Source organism: Urocampus carinirostris, chromosome 18, assembly GCF_059441175.1.
Source record: "Urocampus carinirostris isolate Australia breed hairy pipefish chromosome 18, RoL_Ucar_1.0, whole genome shotgun sequence".
NCBI lineage: Eukaryota > Metazoa > Chordata > Actinopteri > Syngnathiformes > Syngnathidae > Urocampus > Urocampus carinirostris.
The window spans coordinates 27,466,009-27,490,921 of NC_142366.1; the positions used below are offsets into that span (position 1 = coordinate 27,466,009).

The following is a 24,913-nucleotide window of genomic DNA, read 5'->3' on the forward strand; positions in this document are numbered from 1 at the left end:
CCCCCAGGGTAAATTGAGTTTAAGACCCCTGACATTCAGAGTGTGAAGGGCAAAACATATTAGCATAATCTGAGATGCCTACCTTCTTTTCGGTTAGCGACACCTAGGGACGAGACATTCGGCCGAACTGCGTGCAATTGAGAGAAACCATCAGTTATTCATGCGTATTTGTGTAATGCACTTAACAGTCTACAGGGGGCGACAGGGGGGTGGGAGTGGTGGCGGCAGTGGTGGCAGGGGGGCTTTTATGTGGTAGTGAATACACACGGACACACAACTGGAGACACGCACAGTCCAGTATGAGTCAAACTGGTCGGATTGGGAAACGGAGGATGTGATGGGCGAGCGATGCCGAGAACTCAGAGCGGGGGGATCGATCCGGATATCGATAATATCGATACTGAGCGAGTGCTAGGATCGAATTGGGTTAATATCCTAAAAGCAACGGAGGACTTAATCCATCACGTGGATCTTCCACCAGGAGACACAAAGAAAAAGAAATAAGGAACGATGACGGGTGGACAAATTAAGGAGAAAGAAGTCAGAGAAATACAATTTAAAAATTACGTTTTTTTTTCGGGTTCGGTCCTGCAAATCCAATAAAACAGTCGGGCTGGATTTTTTTAGGCCCGATCTTACCTCAATATTTTTGTAATATTTTAACGTTTCCGCAACTTTATTCTGGACATGACTGGTGTGTTCTTTGGGTTTCATCATGCTTGGGTTTCTTTTTACTGAACTATGAGCCCTGCGCAGAACAGGTGCATTCAAAGTGAGGGTTATGACACACAGGACCATTATTTTGCCATTGTTGGTCATTTAGGTGGACTTTGGATCATTCAGAGGTTATCAGGGAACTTCCAGATTCAGTTGGCTGAGTTAAGAGAGCAGGGGGCCAATAGTTTTGCAACATCATCTTTTCATTTTTTAAATTGTAAATATGAAATGAAATGTGGTTCCACTTTATGATTGTGTCTCACGCGTTAATTCTTAGAAAATCGTCTCATTTTTTTTTAGCTTTAAGATTAAAAATTAAAATTTGGCAATATGATGAAAATATCTTGGGGTGCAATACTTTTGCAAGGCACCGTATATTTTTTTTATCCTGTTGAAGTTTCTATTGTAGTAAACAAACATTATAAGCTTTTTTTTATCATAATTATAAAGTAACCGAAGGGGGAAGAGTTGAATAATTGAAGAAACATGACATATTCAAGTGAAAAACACAGTATCAGATCAGTATAGATCAGGGGTGTCCACCAGGTGGCCCGCGGGCCAAATCAGGCCCGCTAGGGGATTGAAACCCGGCCCGTGAGACCACGCCGAGGGAAGCACAAGAGAAAAACGAGCTGCAGGTTGAAATATGTCAACTTGATTTTGCCAAACCAGGTGCCTCTCGCAAAGACGCTGTACTGCAGTTGTATTTTTTTCTCTCTCTCTCTCTCTCTCTCTCTCTCTCTCTCTCTCTCTCTCTCTCTCTCTCTCTCTCTCTCTCTCTCTCTCTCTCTCTCTTTTTTTCTCTTTGTCTCTCTTTTTCTTTCTCTTTTTCTCTCTCTTTCTCTTTCTTAATTTGTATCTCTCTCTCTCTCTCTCTTGCTGTCTTTCTCTTACTCTTACTCTTTCTCTTTTTCTCTCTTTTTCTTTCTCTTTTTCTCTCTCTTTCTCTTTCTTAATTTGTATCTCTCTCTCTCTCTTGCTGTCTTTCTCTTACTCTTACTCTTTCTCTTTTTCTCTTGCTTTCTCTTTTTCTCTCGCTTTCTCTCTTTCTCTTTCTTAATTTGTATCCCTCTCTCTCTTTCTCTCTCTCGCTCTCTTTCTCTCTCACTCGCTCTCTTTCTCTTACTCTTTCTCTTTTTCTCTCGCTTTCTCCTTTTCTCTCTCTTTCTCTCTTTCTCAGTTTGAATCTCTCTCTCGCTCTCTTTCTCAATATGCATCTATCTCTCTCTTTCTCAATGTGTATCCCTCTCTATCTCTCTTTCTCCATTTGTATCTCTCTTTTTCTTTCTATCTCTCCTTTTTCTCAATTTGCATCTCTCTCACTCCCTTTTTCTCTTTCTTTGTTCCTCTTTGTCTCTCTCTCTCTCTCTTGCTTCCCCCTTCTCTCTTTCTCTCCTCTTTTCTCTCTTTCTCTCTCTTGCTCTTTCTCTCTCACTCGCTCTCTTTCTCTTGCTCTTTCTCTTTTTCTCTCGCTTTCTCCTTTTCTCTCTCTTTCTCTCTTTCTCTTTCTCAATTTGTATCTCTCTCTTTCTCAATGTGTATCTCTCTTTCTCCATTTGTATCTTTTTCTTTCTATCTCTCCCTTTTTCTCAATTTGCATCCCTCACCCCCTCTCTCTCTCTCCCTTTTTCTCTTTCTTTGTTCCCCTTTGTCTCTTTCTCTCTTGCTTACCCCTTCTCTCTTTCTCTCCTCTTTTCTCTCTTTCTATTTCTCTTTTTTTGTTTCTCACGTTCTCTCCCTTATTTCTTTCCCTTTTTTTAACTTTCTCCTCAGTCTACTAGCCTGGTCCCCTGAGAAAATATTTGTTCTATCGTGTGGCCCCCGAGTTAAAATAAGTTCGACACCCCTGGTATAGATTAATACTATCCTGTCCTTACTGGGATCGGATCGATACGGAAAATACCAGTATCGCCCAAACATTTGAGTCATGGCATACCAAAGTGAATTAACTATGCAAGGCGAGCCGAAACGTTGGAGGCGCTTTCTTTAATTCATCACATCGACTGTGTGATCAATATCTAATTACAGTGTATTTCTGGTAGAGGAATACGAATGAATAAATAATGGCAGGTGGGGGTATTGGGAATGACGGACTGCTGTCCATACGCGTACGTGAAATTCACATTTTCTCGACATTCTCCGCCATTTTTTCTTTCTTTCATCGTATTCTGAATAAATAATGAGCCTTCCTGTTGACGAAGGAAACGCATCACTAGGTTTTTTGATACAATTGTGTATCGTGGAGGGAAGTGGCGGACAAAAAATATGCGCTAAACACAAAAAATCATAAATATTACATGCACAAGTCAATACTATATACCAGGGGTGTCAAACAGGCGGCCCGCGGGCCGGATCAGGCCCGCTAAGAGGTCGAATCCGGCCCGCTAGACAATGCTGAGGGAAGCGCAAGAGGAAAACGAGCTGCGGGTTGGAATATGTCCAACCGGTGTTGTCAAAGCCGCGTGCCTCTCACAAACGCTGTACTTGTATTTATTTCTCTCTCTCTCTCTTCTTCCCTATTTCTCTCACTCTCTATCTCTCTCTCTTTCACCATCTGTCTCTGTTCTCTTTCTTTGTTCCTGTTTGTCTATTTCTCTCTCTGTCTCTTTTTGCCTTCTTTTTCCTCCCTCCCTTTTTTCCTCTTCTCTCTCTTTCTCTCTTGATTTTCCCTTCTCTATTTCTCCCCTTCTCTTTTCTCTCCTTCTCTCTTTCTATTTCTCTTTGTATCTCTTTTGTTTCTCATGTTCTCTCTGTCTTTATTTCTCTCATTCTCTCTTCTTCCCCGTTTCTCTCACTATCTCTCTCTCTTTTACCATCTGTCTCTGTTCTCTTTCTTTGTTCCTCTTTGTCTATTTCTCTCTCTGTCCTTTTTGCCTTCTTTTTCCTCCCTCCCTTTTTTCCTCTTCTCTCTCTTTCTCTCTTGATTTCCCCTTCTCTATTTCTCTCCTTCTCTTTTCTCTCCTTCTCTCTTTCTATTTCTCTTTGTATCTCTCTTTTATTTCTCATGTTCTCTCTGCCTTTTTTTCTCTCTCTCTCTTTCTCCATTTCTCTCTTTCCTTCTCCCACACTCTCTCTTTTTCTCTACCTCTCTTTCTCTTATTTCTTTCTCTCTTTTTTCCTTTTCCTCAATCGACTCGTCCAGCCCCCGAGAGAATGTTCTTTTGATCGTGTGGCCCGCGAGTTAAAATGAGTTTGACACCCCTGCTATATACTGTGTTAGGGTCTGTCTCGCCTCCTTCCACCAGGGGGCACCAACGCGTTTGTAACTGGGCACAAGATCCACGCACCGGTTGGTAAATAACCTCACCCCTATATAAAGACCTGTTGAAACCCAAGAAATGTCAGGACCGGGACAGGAAGCAGGAAACAGAACCCACTCGCGTAAAGTTACTCACAGTTAATTGGGGAGAAAAGAAATGAGCGCACACTCGATCCGGAGACCGTTGAAAAGATCCGCAACGATCTGTCACTGTTGCCACGGCGCCCAATTGGCCCCACCCATGGACACCGGCTGAAATGCTTTGACAGATTGCTCCCGGACTACTTAAAGGCTGTCCTGTGAGTCGCCTTTTGTCGGAGTGTCTGCGGAACTCCTGCTAAACTCTGTTGTGAATCCCGTTTTTTTTACTGCTGTTTTGTTCTGTGCGCTCATTCCTCTTGTCCCCAATCAATTGGGAGTAACATTACGCGAGTGGGTTCTGCTCCTGTCCTGGTCAATGTTCCCGTCTAAGCCAACAAGAAAATCTAGCTAGCTCTCAAAAATCAGAGCTCGAAATTGCTAATTAAGAAGCGAATTAAGTCAGAGTTACAGTGTATGAAGGTCAAAATACACGGGTTCCCCTGATGCTGTGTTTTAAATGCGGTATTTGGAAGTCAAGGTCGAAGTAGAACGAAGTTGAGTCAAGTCAGTAGAGTTTTTCGAGAACCGGCTTCTTCGGCTCGGCTCACTAAAATGAACCGGCTCTTTCGGGTCCTAAACGGCTCTTCGGGTTGTTTTTGCTTTTTTTTATCCCTACACAACCAAATATTATGTAAAATTATGCACAAAATGACCTAAAGGATGGGAAAAAAGAAAAAAATACCAAAATGAAAAAGCAGTGAAAAGCTGAGGAAAAAAAGAAACAAAAGGAAGAGAAAAAAGAAGGAAGAAAATAGAAAAAAAGAAAAGAAAGAAACAAAGGAAAAAAGTAAATAGTGAACAAATAGAAAAAAAGTAACAGCTAGGAATTAAAAGAATTTAAAAAAATAGAAAAAAAACAGGCAAAGAGAAGAAAAAGTTTGTGTTGCATTCAAATAATTTCAATCCCTCATCTGGCCCGCGGGCCGCCTGTTTGACACCTGTGGTCTAATAACCTGGGGGGGGGGGTAACCAAGTCAATGTGTACACCCCCTCACCCAAGAGTAGTATTTTAAGTTCGTCACACTGAAATGAAATTCATCAATTATATAAAACTCTCAGGAAAATCAAAGAGCGCAAAGAAACCACCGATCACCAGCAGGTGCTCCGTGGATTGTTACTGGGTTCAGGCAGCGTCAGGAGAGAAGCTGAAATCCAGGCTGCAGTTTCGGCCTACTGCTACGGCTAGGCTAACAACTCTTTAAAGCCACCTCTGCTGAGCCTTCATTTCACCAATGCCTAATTCATAACCCAAGAAATGGATGACCTGGAGCTACAATTCTTGGGAAACTGTTATATCCAGCACAGTTGTGTTTCTGTCCCTGCGCTGACCTGGCTAGTTTGAAGATACTCGATGCTAGCGTGCCTCTAGCCCAGGGGTGTCAAACTCCTTTTAACTCGGGGGCCACACGATACAACAAACATTCTGTCGGGGGTGGGACTAGTAGATTAAAGAGAAAGAAAAAGAGAGATAAATAAATAAGAGAAAGAGGGAGGGAAAAGGAGAGAGGGCGGGACAAAGAAAGAAAAAGAGAGAGAGGGAGAAAGCGTGAGAAACAAAAGAGATAAAAAGTTGTGAGAGAGGGGGAAAAGAAAGGGAGAGGAAGAAAGAAATCCAAAGAGAAATAGAAAGACAGGAGGAGAGAAAAGAAAGCGCAAAGGGTAGGAAGAGAGAAAGAGACAAAGAGCAACAGAGAGAGAGAGAGAGAGAGAGAGAGAGAGAGAAGAGAGAGGAGAGAGAGAGAGAGAGAGAGAGAGAGAGAGAGAGAGAGAGAGAGAGAGAGAGAGAGAGAGAGAGAGAGAGAGAGAGAGAGAGAGAGAGAGAGAGAGAGAGAGAGAGAGAGAGAGAGAGAGAGAGAAACATACAAGTACAGTGTCTTTGTGAGAGGCTTTGGCAACATCAAGTTGACATATTTCAACCTGCAGCTTGTTTTTCTCTTGCGCTTCTCTGAGTGTTTCACACCTGTGCTCTAGCCAGTCGCTCTCTAAATCGCTCTATCACACTGAAAGGAGTTATATACTCTTAGTCGGTAAAGACGCCATTTTGAGGTAAGTTTGGGCCCTAGATACTCCATAAACCGCGATAATCGAGGGATTATTTTACCGAAAAACTTCCCATTTTGGTCCTGTTATGTACTATAGGACTAATATTGACAAAAACATGGACTCATTTCTCTTGAAATACATCATCAAAGTTTCCATACACCATCAGATTGTTTTGTACTTATAAAACATGCATTGTGGAAAAGAGCAGCTCGCTGTTTTCCTCAATAAACCCACAACAAAGGATCCTTATTTGTCGTCCGGAATCGACGATACTTTTCAATGTATTGACTGATCCAAAATTTTTATTTTGGGTTCCACGCTTTCGCAGTCAAGACGAGGCTATCGAATGAGAAAAATGAAGAAAAGTGAAAAAGTGAAAAAAAAAAAGAGAATATATTCCAAGCTGTCACGTTTCAACTCGGTTACCCGTTGGACTGAATTATACATCAGGCTGAAAGCCGGGAACATCGTGACAATCACTTTTGAATCCCTTAACGTTTGCGTTTATTGATTTGAGAGAGACAAAACACTCTCACCTGCGATTGGCTGGCAACCAGTTCAGGGTGTCCCCTGCCCACTGCCCGGAGATGGCTGGGATGGGCTCCAGCCCCCCCGCGACCCTAATGAGGATAAGCGGTACGGCTAATGAGATGAGAAAACACTCTCACCTTCTCCCTTTTTTTTTTTTACATTTTCTTCCCCGAAAAATGATTCAAGATCTTGCATTCGGAATTACACGCTGATTACAAATTCCAAAGAAAAAAAACATTCTAATATTTTCAAAAAAATCAACAACATGTGAGACACAATCGTTAAAAAAAACAAAAACAGAGCCAACATTTATTATTGTTTTGAAAAAACGGATTGGAAAACTAGCTAAAATTGGCCCCCTTTGACTTATTACTTTGTACAACCTCGTGTTGGTATGATCACAGCCGCAAGTCTTTTTGTCTTTAACACATTTTGAAACAGAAATATTTGCCCATTCTTCCTAACATAACAGCTCGAGATCCTAAGGGTTTGATGCTTCATGCTTACAAATTATGCTAACGGCTACATGCTAACGACTTCATGTTTACAAATTATGCTAGTGGATACATGTTAATGAGTTATGCTAATGGTTACATGCTAAAAAGCGATGCTGATGGCTAAATACTAACTGCTTCATTTTAAAAAATGATGCTAATGCTGCATGCTAAAAAGTGATGCTAACGGCTAAATGCTAACTGCTTCTTGTTAAAAACGTATGCTAATTGCTACATGATAACGACTTTATATTTACAAATTGTGCTAATGGGTACAGGTTGATGAGTTATGCTAATGGGTACACGCTAAAAAGCGATGCTAACGGCTAAATTCGAACTGCTTCGTGCTTGCAAATTATGCTAATGGATACAGGCTAACAACTTCATGTTTACAAATTATGCTATTGGTTACATATTAATGAGTTCTGCTAATGGATACATGATAAAAAGCAATACTAATGGCTAAATGCTAACTGCTTCGTTCTAAAAAATTATGCTAATGCTGCATGCTAAAAAGTGATGCTAACAGCTAAATGTTAACTGCTTCTTGCAAAAAAATTTATGCTAATGGCTACATGCTAACTACTTTATACTTACAAATTATGCTAATGGTTAAATGTTAATGATCTTTTTAATGGCTATGTGCTAAAAAGTGATGCTAACGGCTAAATGCTAACTGCTTCATGGTTTCAAATTATGCTTATGAGTACATGCTAACGACTTCATGTTTACAAATTATGCTAGTGGATACATGTTAATGAGTTATACTAATGGTTACATGCTAAAAATCGATGCTAGTGGCTAAATGCTAACTGCTTCGTGCAAAAAAAATATGCTAATGGCTACATGCTAGCGACTTCATGTTTACAAATTATGCTAGTGGATACATATTAATGCGTTCTGCTAATGGATACATGATAAAAAGCGATGCTAATGACTAAATGCTAACTGCTTCATTCCAAAAAATTATGCTAATGCTGCATGCTAAAAAGTGATTCTAACGGCTAAATGCTGTTTCTTGCTAAAAAAAAATATGCTAATGGATACATGCTAACAACTTTATACTTGCAAATTATGCTAATGGGTACATGCTAATGAGTTATGCTAATGGTCATGCTAAAAAGCGATGCTAACGAATAAATGCTAACTGCTTCATGCTAAAAAATTATGCAAATGGCTGCATGCTAAAAAGTGATGCTAACAGCTAAATGCTAACTGCTTCATGCTTACAAATTATGCTAATGGGTACATGCTAACGACTTCATGTTTACAATTATGCTAATGGATACATGTTAATGAGCATTGTTCATTTCTATCCACATAGGCTCTATAGGATGTTGGCTTGGCTATTCTAACACCTTTAGATTTTTAGTTCCAAATCATTACACTGCAGGTTTAGGGTCCTTGTCCTGTTGGAAGGTGAACTGTTCCCAAATCTTAGGTCTCTCGCAAACTCCAACACATTTACTGCCAGAATTGCCCTGTATTTGGCTACAGCCATCATGCCATCAACCTTAACTATTTTTTCAATCCCTACTAAAAAAATACAACCTCAAACCATGATGCTACCACCACCATGTTTGACAGTGGTCATAAATGGTAAGGGGAAAATGGATTGTATTTTATATAGCACTTTTCAAGTCACTCAAGACCTCCCAAAGCTCATTACAATGTACTTCATACACACTCACACACACACACACACACCGATAGGGAGTGAGCCAAGCTAGGCGCCTACCTGATCATCAGGGGAAATAGGGGTTCAGTGTCTTACCCAAAGACACTTACAAATTTACCTTGGAAGAGCCGGTAATTGAACCTGCAACCTATTGGGCCCTAGACGAGTGTTGTACACCAGACGTTAAGTGTTGCATTCAGCCCAAAATTTTCAATTTTGGTCTCATCTGACATGAGCACCTTTTTAGTATAATTTCAGAAAGGTCGCTCTTCTATAAAGGGCAGGTTTATGTACTACTAATAGTTTCCTTGTGCAAAGGTTACCCCAGCTCAGCGGTGTATATCTGCAGGTCATCCAATGTGATCATGGGACTCTTGGTTGCTGCTATGATTAGTTTTGTCATGGTTTGGGATGGAAGTTTAGAGGGACAGCCAGGTCTTGGTAGGGTTTGCAGTGGTTTTATGCTCTCTCCATTTTGATATTATTGTTCACGCAGTGCTCTTAGAGATGTGTATATGTAAAATTGTCTTGTGTTCCTTTTCCACAACTGGACCTGCCTGGTGTGTTCCTAGGTCTTCATGAAGCAGTCTATGCTTATACTGGTCTTCAAAATGTCGTCATGCTGTTTTCTGAGACTCAAGGACACACAGGTGGACTCTGTTGGTCATTGTTGCTCATTTGATAAAGGGCTATTGAAGTAAACATGACTTGACTTGAATTTAGATAGACATTGGATCATTCAGAAATCACCAGGGGACGTCTGGAGCTGAGAGAACAGGGGGGCAATAGTTTTGCAACACCTACTTCTCAGTTTTTTTTCATTGTAAATATGATGTAAAATATGGAATTTCTTTAGTTCCACTTCTCGAGTGGGTCTGTTCAGGATTCTTAGAACATATTTTCAGGTTTTTAGCTTTGGTTTCAGTGAGAGTAAATAAGTAATCTAAAATATTACAAAAAGAAAACAATGCAGGCACTTTTGTTTGATATCCTCCAAGATGGCTGCTCTTCTCTCATCCTCTTTAGTCATTGGCTATCCAAACTTGGGTAGTTTGCACAGCTTTATTATTGTTGGTTTTTTTTTATTTAGTTTTTTAGTTTTCAAGCGTGTATTCGGATACTTCAGTCTTTGTGTTCATGGAGGACTAATCCTGATCTATGTACAAATTAATGTATCAATGAAGGAATACTGTAGTATATTTTTGCCGTATAGTTGAATAAACACGTTAATGAATCACACAATGAATACATGTTTTTTAGACTTTAGTTTGTTTATTTGTTTTGTTATTTGTTGTGTTGTTTCTTTTTCTGGTATTTATTGTGTTGTGTATTTTAGTCTTTATTTTGTTATGTATTTCTTAGTGGAATTTGTTGTGTATTTTGCCATGTATTTTGCCGTGTATTTGGTTATGTATTATTTTGTTGTGTATCTATTTTGCCTTGTATTTTGCTTTATAGCATGTGGTGTGTATTTGTTTGTGTATTTTTTGTGTATTTCTTGTGTATTTTGTCGTGTATTTTGTCATTTATGATGTTGTGTATTTTGTTTTTTTGTGTATATTTTTGTGAATTTTTGTGTGTATTTTTTGTGTATTTTTAGTGTATAAATTGTGTATTTTGTCGAGTATTTTAGTCTTTATTTCGCGACGTGTTTTGTCGAATAATATAGCTAATGAGATGTGATGAGATGAGAATATGTTATGTATTATTTTATGTATTTTGTTGTGTATTTTGTCATTTATGGTGTTGTGTATTTTGTTTTTGTGTGTATTTTTGTGTGTATTTTTTGTGTGTATTTTTTGAGTATTTTTAGTGTATAAATTGTGTATTTTGTCGTGTATTTTAGTCTTTATTTCGCTACGTATTTTGTCAAATAATATAGCTAATGAGATGAGATGAGAATATGTTATGTATTATTTTATGTATTTTGTTGTGTGTTTTGTCATTTATGGTGTTGTGTATTTTGTTTTTGTGTGTATTTTTTGTGTGTATTTTTTGAGTATTTTTAGTGTAAAAATTGTGTATTTTGTCGAGTATTTTAGTCTTTATTTCGTTACGTATTTTGTCGAATAAAATAGCTAATGAGATGAGATGAGAATATGTTATGTATTATTTTATGTATTTTGTTGTGTATTTCGCCATTTATTTTGCTTTGCATTTTGCCTTGTATGATGTCGTGTATTTGTTTGTGTATTTTTTGATGTATTTTGTTGTGTATTTTCTCATTTATTATGTCGTGTATTTTGTTGTGTTTTTTGTATTTTATTTTGTCGTTGTGTGTTTCGCCATGTATTTTGTTGTTTTTTATGTCGTGTATTCGTTTGTGTATTTTTTGTGTATTTTTAGTGTATAATTTGTGTCTTTTTGTCGTGTATTTTGTCATGTAGTTTGTTGTGTGATATGTCACGTATTGTGTCGTGTATTTTTGTGGAAATTTCGTGAATTTTTTTGTGTATTTTGTCATGTGTTTTGCCATGTATTTTGTTCTGCGATTTTTCAAATATTACGTCGTGCATTTTTTTGTGTATTTTACCATGTATTTTGTTGTGTATCATGTGTATTTTTATGTATATTTTTGTGTGTATTTTTGTGTGTATTTTTGTGTGTATATCTGTGTATATTTTTGTGTGTATTTTCCTGTGTTTGTTTATTATTAGTGTATTCTTTTGTGTATTTTTTCATGTATTTTGTTGTTTAATTTGTCACGTATTATGTCATGTATTTCTTGTCTATTTTGTCGTGTATTTGGTTAGGTATTATTTTGTGTATTTTGTTGTGTATTTCGCCATTTATTTTGCCTTGTATCACGTCGTGTGTTTGTTTATGTATATTTTTGTGTATTTTTTGTGTATTTTTTGTGTATTTTTCGTGTACTTTTTGTGTATTTTGTCATTTATTATGATGTTGTCATGTATTTTGCTGTGTTTTTTCCCGTATATTTATTTGTAGCATATCATGTCGGTATTATGTTGTGTAAGGTGTCATGTATTTTGTTGTGCATTTTTCCATGTATATTGTCAGATATTTTGTTATGGTTTGTGCAATGTATTTTGTCAATTACTTTGTCATGTATTTTTCATGTATTTTGTCGGTATTATGTTGTGTAAGGTGTCATGTATTTTGTTGTGTATTTTTTCGTATATGCGGCCATGTACTTTGTTGCATATTTTGTCGTTTATGGTGTCATGTATGCTGTTGTGTATTTTTCATATATTTTGCCATGTATTTTGTCATTTATTTTAGCATGTTTTGTGCAATATTTTAGTAAATTATTTTCTCATGTATTTAGTCCAGTATTTTGTCGCACATTTTGTGGTATTTTGTCGTGTATGGTGTCATGTATTTTGTCTTGTATTTTTCCATGTATATTGTCAGATATTTTGTCATGGTTTGTGCAATGTTTTTTGTCAATTACTTTGTCATGTATTTTTCATGTATTTTGTCGGTATTATGTTGTGTAAGGTGTCATGTACTTTGTTGCATATTTTGTCGTTTATGGTGTCATGTATGCTGTTGTGTATTTTTCATGTATTTTGCCATGTATTTTGTCATTTATTTTAGCATGTTTTGTGCAATATTTTAGTAAATTATTTTCTCATGTATTTAGTCCAGTATTTTGTCGTGAATGGTGTCATGTATTTTGTCTTGTATTTTTCCATGTATATTGTCACGTATTTGGTCATGGTTTGTGCAATGTATTTTGTCAATTACTTTGTCATGTATTTTGTCGGTATTTTGTTGTAAACGGTGTCATGTATTTTGCTGTGCATTTTTTCGTATTTTCTCATGTATTTAGTCAAGTATTTTGTTGCACTTTTTGTCGGTATTTTGTCGTGTATGGTGTCATGTATTTTGTCTTGTATTTTTCCATGTATATTGTCAGATATTTTGTCACGGTTTGTGCAATGTATTTTGTCAATTACTTTGTCATGTATTTTGTCGCATATTTGGTCGGTATTTTGTTGTGTATGGCGTCATGTATTCTTCTCGTGTACTTTTCCGTGTATTCTGTTTAGTATTTTTAGTATTCCGTCTTGTTTTTTGTCACAATAAAATGTTATTCAAATGAGGGGGCGGGGCAGACTGTCTGAGCTTTTAACCTATTGGTCGATCGAATGACAGTCCATTTGTTTATCACTGAACAGCCAATAGGAGAAAAGCTCAGGCAACAAGGCTGCCCCCTCATTCAAATCACATATTTTTGGTACAAATTACACGACAAAAAACACAACCGAATAAATACTGCGATAAATAAATGACAAAATACACGACAAAATAAATAAAATACATCTGGTGGTGCTTCATCCATGTGTCCGTTCATTTCTATTGTATATATTTGTATGTATTTTTATATTCGTACGTGTATTTCCACATACAAGATGGCTTCTCCGTACGTGTTTGGTTGGTGAGAAAAGGATGCAACCAGCACAAAGACGCACAAATATTTAGCTGAAGGGAAGCCATGCAACGTAAAGGAAGGGAGGGAGGGAGGAGGACGATGACCAGTGAAGGTGATAAGGAAGACATGCGGCGGAAAATTGGTCGCTCTCATTTGCCACGTGTCCATTTCTGACAAGAGAGTCGGGTTTCTCTTAAGCCTGATTAAAAAAACTCAATCTGTTTACATGCTAAAAGTCACACGAGACTAAAAGCTTGCCAAACATTTGGGTGTTTGAGACGGTGTGTTCATCATGAGGCCTGTGGGCCGGAACAGGCCCGCAGAGGGATGGAATCAGGCCTGTTGGACAGTGCCGAGAGAAGCACAAGAGAAAATATAGATGCAGTTTTAATAATGCGCCTTTGATGGCGATAAAGGCAGGCACAATTGGAGCTGGGTTTGTTTCTCTCCCAGTCTCATTCCCCTCGAAAATCTTTCTCTTTTTTCTTTTTCTCTTCCTCTTTCACTCTCTCTCCCGCTCTCTCTTTCTCTCTCTCCCTGTCTCTTTTGTTTTCTCTCACTTTATAACTTTCTGTGTTTCTGTGTTTTTTTTTCTCTTTTATCTTAGTTTTTATCTTGCTCCCTTGTTCTGTTTTTCTCTTCCTTTTTCTCTTTGTGTGAATCTTTCTCTCTGTCATTCTCTTTCTTTCAGTTTTTTCATTTCTTTCTTTCTTTCTTTCTTTCTTTCTTTCTTTCTTTCTTTCTTTCTTTCTGTCTTTCTTTCTGTCTTTCTTTCTGTCTTTCTTCCTGTCTTTCTATCTTTCTGTGTTTTTTTTCTCTTTTATCTTAGTTTTTATCTTGCTCCCTTGTTCTGTTTTTCTCTTCCTTTTTCTCTTTGTGTGAATCTTTCTCTCTGTCATTCTCTTTCTTTCTTTCAGTTTTTTCATTTCTTTCTTTCTTTCTTTCTTTCTTTCTTTCTTTCTTTCTTTCTTTCTTTCTTTCTTTCTTTCTTTCTTTCTTTCTTTCTTTCTTTCTTTCTTTCTTTCTTTCTTTCTTTCTTTCTTTCTTTCTTTCTGTCTTTCTTTCTGTCTTTCTTCCTGTCTTTCTATCTTTCTTTCTATCTTTCTATCTTTCTTTCTCTCTTTCTTTCTTTATTTTTGTATTTCTGTATTTCTGTCATTCTTTCTCTCTGCATATTTTATGTGGTATTTTGTAGTATTTCTGTATTTTTCTTGTAGCATTTTTAAAGTATTTTGGTAGTATTCCCATAAAATATTTTTTTGTATTTCTGTACTTATTTTGTAATATTACTGTAGTTTTAGTTTTTGTATTATTTTTGGAGTATTTTCGTAATATTTTTGGTAGTAAATATGTGGGATTCCCTTAGTAAAATCTTATATTTGTACTATTTATTTTTGTATATTTGAAATAATATTTTTTTGGTTGTGTTTTTGTTTTATATTATTACTGTAGTGGTATTTTTGTAGTGTTACTGTATATACTTATTTTTGGAGTATTTCTACAGAAGTATTTTAGTTGGATTTCTGTAGAAATTTATTTATGGGTTTTATTAGTAGTACTTTATTTACTATTGTCATAATATTTTGACACGTTTTGTTATGAGAGCTATATTCTATCCTATCATATCATATATCATATTATATCATATTATATTAAAACAGCTAGTACGTATATATTACTGCCCTGAGTATCTGCAAAGGCAGAGTGAGGAATGCAATTATCTTGCCTCAAGACAGAGGGCGATAGTGAGGCCAATGATCCTAAATAAATGCACATCTCAGCCTTAAACAATAGAATTAGTGATAGTATTAGCAAGCTATCAGCGACTCAAGCCATATTGCTGCCTGTAGTGACTGCAGATGCAGCGTGAGACACGCAGTTCTCTTGCCTCATGGCAGAGGGCGCCACTGAGACCAAATATTCTGAATTTGCAAACAGCTAAGAATAGAATTATGTATAGTACTAGCACAGGGGTGTCAAACTCATTTGAACTCGGGGGCCACACGATAGAACAAACATTCTGTCAGGGGCCGGACTAGTAGATTAAAGAGAAAGAAAAAGAGAGATAAACAAATAAGAGAAAGAGGGAGGGAAAAGGAGAGAGGGCGGGACAAAGAAAGAAAAAGAGAGAGCGGGAGAAACAAAAGAGAAAAACTCGTGAGAGAGGGGAAAAGAAAGAGAGAGGAAGAAAGAAATCCAAAGAGAAATAGAAAGACAGAAGGAGGGAAAAGAGAAAAGAAAGTGCGAAGGGTATGAAGAGGGAAAGAGAAAAGAGAGAAAAGGAAAAAAGGAAGTGAGAACAAAAGAGGTTAAAAGACACAGAGAGAGAAAGAGACAAAGAGCAACAAAAAAAGAGAAAAAGAGAGACACAGAGAGTGAAAGAGACAGAGAGCGGGAGAAAAGGGGTGGAAGAGAGAGAGAGAGAAAGAGTGAGAGAGTGAGAAAGAAATACAAGTAGTGTCCTTGTTCGAGGCACCTGGCTTTGGCAACATCAAGTTGACATATTTCAACCTGCAGCTTGTTTCTCTCTTGCGCTTCTCTGAGTGTTGTCTCGCGGGCCGGATTCAATTCTTTAGCGGGCCTGATCTGGCCCGCGGGCCGCCTGTTTGACACCTGTGTACTAGCAGGATAGCGATGTTATTTTCAAAGTAGCCATGTATAGACTTCATTTAGAAGTTAGGGTAAGAGATCAAAAAATTTATATATGTATTTCTTGCTCTGCCAATCAAATATTACCTTCATGTAGGTTTCAGATCAGGGGATGGTGTAGTTTTGGCCTAAGATGCCCTTTGATACTCTCTGTGATTAAGAACTACACAAATAACTTGACAGAAATTTAATGTAGTCCAAAAACTTCAAATCCATGTTTTGGTAATATTCTCCTCCAAACAAATTCAATAAAAAGCTTTGGCAGGCATTGAATGCACTTTGACTTTTTGCTGAATGCAGTTTCTGCAGCGCTCAGCCTAAAAGACAAGACCAGCATCATCTCATTTCTCGGGTTTCATGGGAGGGCAACGTTTGACGGTGATATTATCAGCACAAGGCCCGACGCGGCTTATATTAAAATAACCTTAAGCAACCTGGCGCTTTCTGGGAGGTCTTTGAACTTAAATCAAGTCTGGGCGCTGTTTGTTTATTAGGTATGGGAGAATCTGTTCACTAGAAGTGTACAGGGTTGGGTAGGGTTACTTTAACTGGATTACTTTCGATTACTTTTGGATGACTCCAATACCAAATATGCTCATAAAAGACAAAAGAAACTAAATATGAATACAATGACTACATTTTGTGCAGGCTTGGGGAGTAACGGAACACATGGAACATTTTGTTTCTGTCGCATTTTATGTTCGTTTTGCCGGAGATCAAAGCCAGGAGAGAAAGCTTACCACGTGTTGTGAGTCATCATTTTATTCATATTTACCGTATTTTCCGCACTATAAGGCGCACCTAAAAGTCTTAATTTTTTTCAAAAGATGACCATGCGCCTTATAATACAGTGCGCCTTATATATGGCTCAATATTAAATTCGCAAGGTCTCGCAACTTACGCAACAGCCGCCGACTCGATTTTACCCCGAAGGCGAAGTCGTTCGCGGTGTATGCTGGGATTTATATACCGGTGTTTCATTGGCTAACCAATGTGTCAATCATCATTTGAATCGATCGCTATTGGCTAAAGTTATTCGGAGCCTCAGATTGGCTAGAGGGCCGAAACAAACCCTGCAATTGGCCGAAAAAGATGTGTCAATCATCCGTCAAATCGATCGCTATTGGCTGAAGTTATTCCGAGCCTCGGATTGGCTAGAGGGCCAAAACAAACCCCGCAATTGGCCGAAAAAGATGTGTCAATCATCCGTCAAATCGATCGCTATTGGCTGAAGTTATTCGGAGCCTTGGATACGCTAGAGGGCCAAAACAAACCCTGCAGTTGGCCGAAAAAGATGACTGAATAGCAAGCTTGCTAAACTACGCCATAAAGAAACATGTTTCATTAGTCTGTATTTGTAAATATTTTACTCTCCTGGATTTACTACACTCACGGTTGTAAGAAGACCATGGTTACGTATCATTATTGAACGTGATGGCTGCAAGAGAACTTAGGTGAGCTATGCGGCTTTATATTTTCCCGGTATCTTGTTTTAGAACGATCTTGATGTTGCTCTGATGATTTGAAAGAATTAAACTCAATTCCAAGTGTTTATTGTCATATGCACAGTAACGTTGCGAGCGAAAAAGAAAATAGAAACTAAGGAATGGTTGGCATTTCTTGAATTCCAAGACTTTAACCTTCCGAATGATATTTGAAACGACGCATTTAAGTGACATCGTACGGACACCGCATCCGCACGTGTCTACGACACGTATTTGCTTCTTTGCAAGCTTTGGGAATGTTAAGGGGGTAATCAGTTGGACTGAATCATCTGACTGTTTTGTCCACGTTCCCATTGTAGCGCCTTATAATCCGGTGCGCCTTATGTATGGAAGATATAGGACCAAAAACTATTTTTTGGGCGTGCGCCCTATAACCCGGTGCGCCCTATAGTGCGGAAAATATGGTAGTTTCTTTTGTCTTTTATGAGCATATTTGGTATTGGAGTCATCCAAAAGTCATTGAAAGTAATCCAGTTAAAGTAACCCTACAAAACCCTGGTTCAAGTGTAGTAAACAAACGTAAAAGCGGCACTGTTATTTATAGGTTTCAAACGTAAGGCCCGTGGGCCCGATCTGGCTCATTACACCCTTTTTGTGGTTTAAAATAAGGTTATTTTAGGGCAACTTTTGTGATCTTTCAAAAGAAATCTGAAGTCATTATTCAAAATTGTCTAAAGTACCGTATTTTCCGCACTATAAGGCGCACCGGGGTTATAGGGCGCAACCCGAAAAAATCGTTTTTGGTCCTATATTTGACATACATAAGACGCACCGGATTATAAGGCGCTACAATGGGAACGTGGACAAAACAGTCAGATGGTTCAGTCCAACTTATTACCCCCTTAACATTCCCAAAGCTTGCAAAGACGCAAATACGTGTCGAGAACACGTGTGGATGCGGTGTCCGTACGATGTCACTCAAATGCATCGTTCCATTATTCGGAAGGTTAAAGTCTTGGGATTCAAGAAATGCCAACCATTCCTTAGTTTCTATTTTCTTTTTCGCTCGCAACTTTACTGTATATATGACAATAAACACTTGGAATTGAGTTTAATTTAAAAATAGACACTCCATTCCATCCATTAGCTGCACCGCTTATCACACAAAACATGGATACAGGGATAATTAATTAATTAATAGCCGGAGTAGCTCACCGAAGTCGTTGTGTTCGTAATAATGTGCAGCCATGGTCCTCTTATATCCGTGAGTTTAGTAAACCCAGGAGAATAAAATATTTACAAATACAGAATAATAAAAGATGCTTTCTGTATGCCGTCAACCAGGTGCTATATTCAACTGATGATTGACACATCTTTTTCAGCCAATTGCAGGCTTTGTTTTGCAGCTTAAGCCTATGCCAGCCTGTAAATGATAAAAAGGATCCGCCCCTTGACCTCCGAATAACTTTAGCCAATAGTGATCGATTCAAATGATGATTGACACATTGGTTAGCCAATGAAACGCCGGTATATAAATCCCAGCATACACCGCTGACTACTTCGCCTTCGGGGGAAAAATCGAGTCGGCGGCTGCTTGCCTTAGTTGCAAGATTTTGCGACTTAATATTGATCCATATATAAGGCGCACTGTATTATAAGGCGCATGGTCAGCTTTTGAAAAAAATAAAGGCTTTTAGGTGTGCCTTATAGTGCGGAAAATACGGTAATAGAATTGTGTCATTTTAAGCACTTGCTTCGTATTTTGGTGTATTTTCTCTTTTATTTTTGGGGAGAAATATTAACGTATTTGTATATTTATCCATATGAATTAAATATAAGATCGCAGAAGGCAAACAATGTACTTTGAGCTGTGTTGTCATAGAATATATGAATTATGATGTATTTAATTGCAAAATATATTTGCCTGTTATACATCTTTTAAAATACTGAAGGCATTATTTTAAGATTTTTGGGTGAGTCCAAAGAAAATAGAATTATTTGTAAAAAAAACAGATACCGGGTTTGTAATATTGTTGAATCGTTAACATATTTATAATTTAAATCATTAATATTCATAATAATATATTTTTTAATTAATATATTTTAATTAGATCCAAGAAAAAAGTGTGAAGGTTGCTGTTGTATGGAATATTAATTTTATTGCTAATTATAATTGTAATTTATAAGTCTTAAAAAACCTTGAAAAGTAAAAAAATAATGAATCACAAATCTATTTCACCAATGTCATTTTAAAATTCCCTTTGGTTTAAAGATAAACAATTTTATTCTTAATTAATTAAATTCTTCATTGGTGTATTCAGTGCTATTTGAATATAAGGATAATGTTAATTTAAAAAAAAGAAAAATTCAATCCCTAATTGTCATTATAATGAGTTAGGAAATATAGTGCAAAATGTTTTTAGCAGTATTTACTGTTTTGTAGTTTTTAGGTTTGTAAAATATGTTCAATGGTTATATTTATTCACTGTTGAAGTTTTTTCTCATTTAACTTATATCACATACGTTTCACATTATATTATGAATATTATGAATACATTAAGGAAGTAACCAAGTACTTGGCTGAGCAGATTTAGAACGAGGCACGCAGTTCTCTTGCCTCATGCTAGAGGGCAGTAATGACATTTAGTTATAGTATAAGTGTCATGGTTGCCATGGTGCCCAATTGGCCCCACCCATGTGGTGCCAGCTACGGCTCGTTGAGAGATAGGCTTTCTTTCTATATTAATCTCAGCGTTCTCTTTTTTTGTCAGCCCGTCAAACGAACTTCTGCCCCACAAGACGTGGGTTCTGACTCAGTCCTGTTTTCCTGTTGATATCTTCAGTCCGGTATTGTTCCCGTTTATGTTTGTCCTGTTTTATTTCGGGTTCCAGTTTTGTTTCCGTCTATTTTGGTCCTGTTTATTATTTTCTCCAGTTTTCGTTCCCATCTAGTTTTTCCTGTAAGTTATTGATATCCTGATTTGTTGTCAATCCTGTCTGTCCCCTCCTGTCCAGTATCGACCCCATCTGTCTGATATCAACTCGGGCAATTGGAATCAGTCTCGTCGGTCTCTGGCTTCCTGTCCTTCCGTTCCAGACGGCTTCCTAACGTGCATGATTCACCATTTCTCGTAAATAAAAGGCTTGTGTGAGAACGTCACGCGATTGGGTCCTGTTTCTGTTCTGGTTCTGACAATAAGCAATCCATATATTACATTGTTTCCCATAAATAGTCCTATTTTTTCCTGATAATGATGTGTTTATACAAAGGTAGCACCACATAGATTCCAATTTAAGGTAATAAAATGAAAAATATATATTTTCTAGAGTTTATATATTGTTTTCTTGCTTTGGTATTTAAATGACGAACAATTTTTAGGAATTTGAAAATGTTTTCTTAACTAGCCCGTTTCAAACTGTAAGAAATGAACACTTGGCACCAATTTCCGTGAGGTGGGATGGAGCGATAAGCAAGAGCGAAGCATCCAGCACTGTGATGGTTCCTTTGCGGCGGATTACTTACTAACTGGACCGATGTTATTAGGGATACCTGCAAGAAAGGGAAACAAAAACATTCATTAGATAGATAGAGAGATAAATAGATAGATAGATAGATGTGTATATATATGTATAGATGTATATATGTATAGATAGATGGATATGGATACAGTAGATATAGATATGGATACAGTAGATATAGATAGATAGATAGAGATAGATAGATAGATGTGTGTATATATATGTATAGATGTATATATGTATGGATAGATAGATATGGATAAAGTAGATATAGATAGATAGATAGATAGATAGATAGATAGATAGATAGATAGATAGGTGTGTACATATATGTATAGATGTATATATGTATAGATAGATAGATAGATGGATAGATAGATGTGTATATATATGTATATATGTATATATGTATGGATGGATAGATAGATGGATGGATGGATAGATAGATATGGATACAGTAGATATAGATAGATAGATAGATAGATAGATAGATGTGTATATATATGTATAGATGTATATATGTATAGATAGATGGATAGATCGATAGATGGATAGATCGATAGATAGATATGGATACAGTAGATATAGATAGATAGATAGATAGATAGATAGATAGATAGATAGATAGATAGATAGATAGATAGATAGATAGATAGATGTATATAAATGTATAGATGTATATATGTATGGATAGATAGATAGACGGATAGATGGATATATAGATATGGATACAGTAGATATAGATAGATAGATAGATAGATAGATAGATAGATAGATAGATAGATGGATGTGTATATATATGTATAGATGTATATATGTATAGATAGATGGATAGATCGATAGATGGATAGATCGATAGATAGATATGGATACAGTAGATATAGATAGATAGATAGATAGATAGATAGATAGATAGATATGGATACAGTAGATATAGATAGATAGATAGATAGATAGATAGATAGATAGATAGATAGATAGATAGATAGATAGATAGATAGATAGATAGATAGATAGATAGATAGATGGATGGATAGATGTGTGTATATAAATGTATATATGTATATATGTATGGATAGATAGATAGACGGATAGATGGATATATAGATATGGATACAGTAGCTATAGATAGATAGATAAATAGATGTGTATATATATGTATAGATGTATATATATATATATATATATATATATATATATATATATATGTGTATAGATGCATATATGTATGGATAGATAGATAGAGATATATAGATGGATAGATAGATGTGTATATATATATATATATATATATATATATATATGTATAGATGTATATATGTATAGATAGATAGATAGATGTGTGTATATATATGTATAGATGTATATATGTGAGTCATCATTTCATTCATATTTAGTTTATTTTGTCTTTTATTAGCATATTTGCTATTGGAGTCATCCAAAAGTCATTGAAAGTAATCTAGTTAAAGTAACCCTACCCAACCCTGGTTGTGAGTCATAATTTTATTCATATTTCGTTTCTTTTGTCTTTTATGAGCATATTTGGTATTGGAGTAATCCAAAAGTAATCGAAAGTAATCCAGTTCAAGTAACCCTACCCAACCCTGTTTACAATGTACTGTAAACGTTTGATATTATGAATCTCTTGATCAGAATCCAGTTTCATCGCCAACCGCAGAAGCCCCATTGAAAAACTAATTTCAGTGGACACAATAGGGTCAGAAACAAGACAAGCCTTTATCTCTCCGACTTAAAAAAGACGTTTGAAGACGCTGTTGCAGCGAGCCGGCTTTGTTAAAAATACTCTTTGTCAAAAGACGACGGGACAAGATACTCGTGAGCGCCATCATCGCCCCGATGTGAGAAATGTCAGCGCCGATAGAAAAGTCTGTCCGCCAAAACGACAAGAACACGTCTCATCCTGCAGCCGGCTCGTCCGTCCCCGAATGTGCCAGACGGGAACTAAGGATATAATGGAGTGTGTCGCGTTCCGCGAGATCCGTCTCACCTCGGGGTGTCCAATTTTTGTGCTGCTGCGGGATTGAGGAGTCGCAGTCCTCTCGAAGTCATATTTACCGCACGGGGGATAGACTGTTTGAGATTAGTATGATCGATAGATTCAGTGTTCTGGTTTGCCTGCGTCCTAGATGCATCATTTTTGCTGGGGACGCATTGTGTCAAATCAACGTGCGTCCCCTGGGACGCAACGTTTTTGTCACCAAATTGTCATTATTACCCGGTTACTTTCTTTTTTTTTTTTTTAACAAAGATTTACCGCACTCCAAACGTTTTGTCAGGCAGATCCGCCATTGTTGTTTTGGTCTCGCGCCGAGATCTCGTTGCTTCGAGATGACGTCATTGTTGTGGCGGTTGTCGAGTGAAAGAGAAGTATGCCTCCGGAAAAACAGTTGGTATTAGGTGCAAATCAACAAAAAATTGGTCATTTCTTCAGTGTCGGTAATAAGTCGAAACATAAAACAGAAAGTGGTAACAACGGCAATAATTCCGGCATGAAAAAACGGCGGACAAATTCTTCTGAAGACCGCGAAGGCAAGGAAAACATGTGTGTTGAAGCGAACAATTCGATGAAAGAAAATAAACAAAAAAAAATACTCCGAGCAAGAAAAGGACTTTCCTGCCGAAATGGACTCAATTATATTCCTGGTGACGCTATGAGGAGGAGGATAATGGATTGGACCTTGAGAAAGCATTACAACTATGGCGGGACAGCAAACTACAAAGAATATATGAACTGAAAAATTTGAAGTGATAACTGCTTTGTATTACCAATTAACTGTGATGATCAAAACTGCAAGAATATATAAATATTTCAGCAATATTATTTTGTATAGTGTACAATATTGTGAACTGAAAAATCTGAAGTGATAACTGATTTGTATTACCAATAAACTGTGATGAATAAAACTGAATGAATATATAGATTTATATTATATATTTGTCGCCGATTTACAATTTCAACCGCGATTACACTAAATTTTGGAGAGCCATAGATCTTTGTTGGGACCCATAGATTTTTGAGCATGCGAGTCCCTGGGACCCATCACTTTTCAGAAGTAAGATGAACACTGTGGATTGTCCGTCTTTTTTTTCCATTCTTTAATATATAAGAATACCAGTTGCTATAAATCATTTGGTGCACGCTCTGCTGCGACAGAACTGATTGTAACCCCCCCAGTACAGTTGGTGAAAATGAATTTCCTTAAGTGGACCGGATAAATCAAATTAAAATATGTTGGACCTCCAGGGGCTCGGCAGAATACCAGTTGCTGTAAATCGGTCATTCGGCGCATGCTCTGCTGCGACAGAACTGATTCTCACACCGCCCAGTACGCTTGGTGAAAATGAATTTCCTTAAGTGGATCGAATAAATTAAATTAAAAGATGTCGGACCTCCAGGGGGTCGGCAGAATATCACTTAATGTAAATCGATCATTTGGTGCACGCTCTGCTGCGACAGAACTGATTTTGCTGTATATTTTTTACAACATTTTGTTATAAGGTTTGCGGGTTAAACAGTCTGAGCTTTTCATCTATTGGCTGATTGGTCTAGTAGCCAATTTGTTAATCATCGATCAACCAATAGATGAAAAGCTAAAGCAACTAGGCCACCCCTTTATTGGAAAAAAATATGTTAGGACAAAATACATGTCAAAATAAATGACAATATAGACAACAAAAACTCAAAAATGCATAAATATACAAATAAATTACCTTTATGTTATATATAAATGTATTGCGTGATTTAATTATCTCATCTCATCTCATTAGCTGCACCGCTTATCCTCAGTAGGGTCGCGGGGGTGCTGGAGCCCATCCCAGCAATCATCGGGCAGTGGGCGGGGGACACCCTGAACTGGTTGCCAGCCAATCGCAGGGCAGTGATTTAATTATGTGTTTGTTTATTTATATGTCATATATTCGTATGCATATTGAAGGATTTTATACATTTGACTCTAAAGGTTTTTATACGATTGACTACAAATTACATTTAATGCAATAGATATTTACTGACTGTGC

At 37.1% G+C, this 24,913-nt stretch overlaps 1 protein-coding gene across 9 annotated transcripts in view; it reads right to left on the reverse strand.

Annotated features, from left to right (window-relative positions):
• ntng1a (netrin g1a) overlaps positions 1 to 24,913 on the reverse strand; it is a 208,286-nt gene that overhangs the window by 37,451 nt on the left and 145,922 nt on the right. For 6 of the 9 annotated variants that reach the window (XM_088322319.1, XM_088322318.1, XM_088322315.1 and 3 more), the window contains exons 5-6: positions 20,880 to 20,906; positions 83 to 127 (exon numbers count right to left, since the gene is read on the reverse strand). In XM_088322319.1, the coding sequence (XP_088178445.1) occupies positions 83 to 127; positions 20,880 to 20,906 (72 nt within the window). The remainder of the gene's footprint in view (positions 1 to 82; positions 128 to 20,879; positions 20,907 to 24,913) is intronic. The other 3 variants (XM_088322316.1, XM_088322312.1, XM_088322313.1) reach the window with 1 other exon arrangement.